Source organism: Danio aesculapii, chromosome 22 (genome assembly GCF_903798145.1).
Source record: "Danio aesculapii chromosome 22, fDanAes4.1, whole genome shotgun sequence".
In the NCBI taxonomy this organism is placed as follows: domain Eukaryota; kingdom Metazoa; phylum Chordata; class Actinopteri; order Cypriniformes; family Danionidae; genus Danio; species Danio aesculapii.
In genome coordinates this window covers 10,644,331-10,650,144 of record NC_079456.1, presented here as the reverse complement: position 1 = coordinate 10,650,144, position 5,814 = coordinate 10,644,331, and the positions used below count along the sequence as shown (strand labels likewise).

Here is a 5,814-nt window from a genome sequence, read left to right as displayed (position 1 = left end):
TGGTTGCGGCGGGAAAGCCCTCCACAAGGAGGTAAGCGGTCAGCCGGTAAGCGCGAAAAGGAACAGCGTCACACCGTCCCGTAGCGTTCGCTTAAAAAATTTAATGCAGCCATACGCACCTCTGGCTACATAATTTGCAGTCTCCAGAAACGTCCACGGGTTTTCAGAATGAGCCTGGGTTGACATAAAAGGTTCTAATTTAATGATCTAGGCGCAAAGTCTAAAGCTCATCGTGCAAAAGCATTAAGATTGTGTTCAAATCCAATTTAGCTATTTTAAGGACGGAAAAATACACTTTACGCCCTGGTGCATGGTGTGTTGAGCAAAACGTGCATTAAACGAATCAGAGTCTCATCTCCCATTACCATTTGCTATTTACATGGATGGAATTTGTAAGTGGAAAAACTGAACACTTCACTAGTGAGAAAAAAGTTAAACAAAGCATCTGCAGCGCGAGGATAAAGAACAAGCCTCCGCCATTCAGCCTCTTTACTTTCTCTTAACTTTATTTTTTACTCCTTTACTTTCGTGGACTAAGGAAATGGTGGAAACTCACTCCACATAAAACATCCATCAGTCGACATGTTTAGTTTAATTTGTTAAAAAACTGAGTTATATCCAAACACACGTCCTATTCTTATGCCCCATTTGGTGATGCATACATCTCCAAAACCCGACAGGTGGACAAATGTAAACTAGTTTTTATTAAAACAAATATAAATATGCATGTAATAAATAATACCCTTAATAATAATAATAATTACATCATACAAATGCATATTGTTATAAATAAACTGAAAATCCCCCTGAGATGAAGGCATGGAGGCAGTGGTTTTTATATTTATGTAGAAAGTAATCCTTTTTGTAACATTTTAATCCTTTATTGTTTTCATATGTAAAGATATGTGTGTATTGTTGTACATCCTGTGTGTATTAAGTAAATGTGTACACATTTTGGACCTGCATAGGAGCATAACTAACATGCTCTGCGCTGGACTTTTGAGCAGCTTTTAGTTGGTCAATGGTGCGGTCTATCTCAGTTCCTCAAAATAGCAATGCGTCAACAATATGCCTTAACACACCTCCTTTATAGACCAGCACACCCATGAGTCCGCAAAGTGGCACAGATGAATTTGCTATTTAAACAATGTGCCGCAAAATGTGAAAATGACAGTTGCGCTGGTCTAAAAAATAGCAACAAGTCGCGCCATACACATCTTGCGCCCTATTGCGCTGGGTGCCTGATAGGGCCCAAGGTGACTTTTGCCTAGTTATGTCACTTTAAATGCAAAAGTGACATTGTTTGAGATGTCTTTGTTATTACAACCTGATGTAGACAAATGATATTAATGTAGAGCAGTGGTTTCAAACTCAGTTCCTGGAGGTCTGCAGTTCTGCATAGTTTAGCTCCAATCACCTCCAACTCACACCTGCTTAATAGTCTCTAGTAGTCTTGAACACCTTGATTAGTTGGATCAGCTGTGTTTGATTTGGGTTGGAGCAAAAATGTGCAGAGCTGCGGCCCTCCAGGAATCCAGCTTGAGACCCATGATCAAGAACACAGGTGTCAATTCCAGTTCCTGGAGGGCCGCAGCTCTGCACAGTTTAGTTCCAACCCTACACTAACACACTTACATGTAGGTCTCAAACAAGCCCCAAGAACTTAATTAGTTTAATCAGGTGTGTATATTTAGAGTTGAAACTAAACTAAGCACAGCCCTTCAGGAACTGGAATTGACACCTTTGATCTAGAACAAAAGAGTAAAACAGACAAGTAAAGCTGCGGTCACACTAGAGTTTGAGTGTGCGAAATTCTGTCGTACGACGCTGCGAAAAGGGGTGGGATTAAACAAGATGATTAGACATTAAAAAAAGCGAGCGATTGCTCCATGTTTTAAATTTCTGTCCAGAGAGGTCATGTTTTGATCCTTGATTGGTCTCACGCAGTCAAGTGACGCGATTTCGCAGGTCAGAGTTCACCAAGCTTGAACTTTGCACCGCAGCAACCTGTGAAACTTGACGCATGACCTTGCGTTTCCGGTCTGACGTATTCACGTGCGTATGAATGGTAGTCTATGGGGAGAAAAGCCCAGTGTGACCGCAGCTTAAGACTGACTCCTCCACTTGAGAGAAACTCATTCAGATGCTTGTCAAGAGCTCCATCTGGTGTCCGGACATAGATCACACTGATAAGTTTGGATAAGTTTGGTAAAAAGTTGTATTTTTGCTAAATAGAGCACTACATTATTGTTATCTAGGTTAATAAAAGTGTAGTCTTATCCAGTTTAGCTCAGATGACCAGCAGAGGGAGTTAAACATCTCCTAGAGTTTGATTAAAATTAATGATTTTTAAATACATTTTCGAGGATAAAAGGTACTGTTCAGAGTTCTGAATGATGTAGTTTCCATCAACTATATTCAACATCCATCCAAAATATACAATAAACAACCAATAGTCAATGGATATTCAATCTGTAAGTAAAGTAATTTATTCTGTCATATAATTCATTTTGATTTATTGCTAATTATTGCACAGTAATATTTAATTGTAAGACAGTTGTTGCATAGTAATAATTAATAATAAGAAACACAATGGAAAGCATGCATTTCACATTTTCAGTAATAGCTTGTTGCAGGAATCAGGGAAAAGTATTTCTATTATTTATTTTTTGATCTAGCAAGGACTTTTACAACTTAATGAATGCGTTCATTTGTTTAACAAGAGTCATCAGTAAAATCAGTGAGACTGCCTGCTTCTTTAAAACCACAATTCAAAAGTGTGTTAGATCTGAAAATGTCGCCTCCTGCTGTTTTTTATACGCTGTCTTTCTGAACGTTCCGATATGATGTCATATATCACCGCAGCAACAGTGGCCACGCCCACTACAGCAGAGATGACCAATCGGATCACAGCATCAGTAAATCCACAACACTGGACAGAGTCTGAGGGAGAAACAGAAGGTTATAAACATCACTTTAACTCTTTTAGATTTGTAAAGTCTGCTAAAATCACCATTATCATACCTTCACATGTGCGACAGATTTGACTGATGTCCAGATGTGTGGTGTGGTTTGTGATTGTGTTATTGACCACACAGCTGTAGGTGTTTTTATCCTGATATTCCACCTCCAGAGGTAGAGAGAGACTGATGCTGAGATCAGACACACTGTTGCTGGACAATACACTGTTTCCTTTGTACCAGGAGAGACTCACAGCACTCACATTCAACACTGAACACAACACTAAACATCTGGACACTGATGATGACGACGACAGTGAAGGACATGTTGTAGAGTAACTGCTGATGACAGGAACAGGCAGAGGACCTGATCAAGTTTTATGAAATAAACATTATTAGCCATAATTTAAGCCAGGTAATAATAGTAAAATAAAATTTGAAAAACTAAGTCTGTAACATTTAAATATATTCAGTTCACTGTAAAAAGTGATTAGCTGCTTTAATTTAAAAAGGTGAATAAACACAATGTGACTTACATGTGGGAGGAACGCTCGTCCTTTTTTAAAACTAATTTTACAACTCTCCTAGAGATAAAAAGAAGAATTTTACCATTTTTATTTACTTCAGCGGATCTTCGTGTCTGGTGGGAGCACTTTTTATAAGAGTTAAGCATAGATCATTGAATCAGATTAGACCGTTAGCATCTTACTCAATAATGACAAAAACGTTTTGATGATTTTCCTATTTAAGGCTTGACTTTTCTGTAGTTACATTGTGTACTATGATAGAGGTTAGTTAAGGTTAACAAAGCTGCATAATTTAATTGTGCCGGCAGTAGCTATGGTATGGCAGCAAAGTACCTTGTTTATTAGACAGAAATGAGAGTTCTGTATAGATCCTAGCCATAGCTGGTCTTGTACATAGCAACTTTTCATTTTCCATTGATTTTATTACTAGATGTAACTACAGAAGCGCTTTAAATAGGAAAATGTTTGAACAAGATGCTAATGGTCTAATCTGATCGATGTCAACGAATTTGGCATCATACGATGTCTAATGTAAAACATCGTGATGGACGATGGTATCATCGTTGTAGGCAGCGGTGAATTAATCATTTATGAATAATTAATTAATTCATAATAAATTAATTATTTGTAGCCTAATGTTTCAACCACCTAACCTGCATGGTCTTTGTTTTACCCATAGGCCCACATGGTATCTGCGCAGGCAGAATTCCACAGATTTTCCACAGATTTTTAGCCCATCATTAATTCTGCTTATTTACTTGAGTAAATGTGTGTAAATCTATATATATTCACTTTTTAAAATTGATTACAGTAATATTATTGGCTAATATTAAAATGTTCATGTGATTTATGTACAATGCAGTTTGTACAGTAATATTTTCTGTCTTTTAGTAGATATATTATATGAGAGACTTGCTTTGTTTACCAAATAAAGTGAATCTAATTGAATTTGCATTGTAAACATTAAATAAAAGTCAAAAAGATATTATTTTTATTTTACATATTAAGGTTTTAGTTATGATACTCTCAAAATAATTCTGCAGAAATCCACAGATTTTTAGCAAAATTCTCCACAGAATTAGCAAAATACGTCTGCAGATTCTGTCTGGCGCTAAATCATAAATCAATAAAGAGAAGTTGCACACAAATTACCACCTGTCAATCCCCTTTTCCGCGGGACTCTGGCATGAATAGGCAGAGAGATCTGTGTCGTTATAATGGCGTCGACAAACTTGGTTGGAAAAAGGTGCACAACCAACAGCAACCAACCAACAGTATCTGAGGTTTTCACTAAAATTCAAGTACAAGTGTGTAAGCGAAAGATTGAAGCAGTGTACTGATGCTGTGACAATTTACCTGATAGATTCAAAAGACAGAAGAGTCATTAGATACAGATAAGAATAATTAAATATCATGTTTAACAACTGTAGTGAGACACGATCCAGCGGTACATCCTTGATAAACTGTCCGACGTGCTCTGCTCTCTGCATAGCTGACTGCTGGAGCTCAGACGCTGCAGTGCTTGACAGTGTGTGTGTGTGGCCATGTGATGTGCGTTTTCAGCTGTATAGTGTGGAATATTTTCAGAAATGCTAGGTGAAACGCCAGTGTGAATGTGGATCGTTTTCGTTCTAAAATGCCATTTTAAAACTAAGACGTATTAGAGTAAACGGGGCCTAAGTGTGTATTTTTTGCGAGCTGGTTGATGCTGCAACAGGTATGGTGCAGAGGATTGTGATGCCGGCTTAGCATCGTGGTGGCTATCGGCCATCTGTGATGAACGATGGAATCATCTATTGACCCAATCCTAATGCTAAGCTAAGCTAAAAGTGTTCTGCTGAATAGATTAAAAAATTGTAGAACTGTTTAATTATAGGGGAGTTGTAAAATGAGCCTAGTTTTGAGGAACAAGCTGGACTGTTCATTTAAGTCAGTGGTTCTCAATTCTGGTCTTAGGGCCCCCACCACCCTGTACATTTTGTATGTCTTCCTAAAACGCCTGATTCAGATCATCAGCTCATTAACAGAGAGATCCATGAACTGATCCTTTTGTGTCAAATAAAAGAGACATTTAAAATGTGCAGGGCTGGGGGGTGGGGTGGGGGGACACCTTCAACTTTGACCACTAACTTAAAGTTGACTTAAGTTTTTTTCCAACTATGCACATAGCTCATGTATTTAATCATTTTAAGACAACGTGTTTACTCACCTTTTTTAAAGTCAGCTAATCATTTTTTTACAGTGTAATTATCTTAATTTACATTATTTTACCCACCATAGAGAATAACATTGAACCTCTGGTTGGAATTTAGTCTCTTGCTGATGAT

General features: G+C 37.7%; 1 protein-coding gene across 2 annotated transcripts in view; it reads right to left on the bottom strand.

Moving 5' to 3' along the window:
• Positions 1–2,536: 2,536 nt before the first annotated feature.
• LOC130216418 (uncharacterized) overlaps positions 2,537–5,814 on the bottom strand; it is a 3,952-nt gene continuing 674 nt past the window's right edge. For both annotated transcript variants that reach the window (XM_056448317.1, XM_056448318.1), the window contains exons 2-4: positions 5,763–5,814; positions 3,025–3,327; positions 2,537–2,943 (exon numbers count right to left, since the gene is read on the bottom strand). The exon at positions 5,763–5,814 is cut by the window's right edge. In XM_056448317.1, coding sequence (XP_056304292.1) covers positions 2,783–2,943; positions 3,025–3,327; positions 5,763–5,814 — 516 coding nt within the window. In that variant the 3' untranslated portion in view covers positions 2,537–2,782. The remainder of the gene's footprint in view (positions 2,944–3,024; positions 3,328–5,762) is intronic.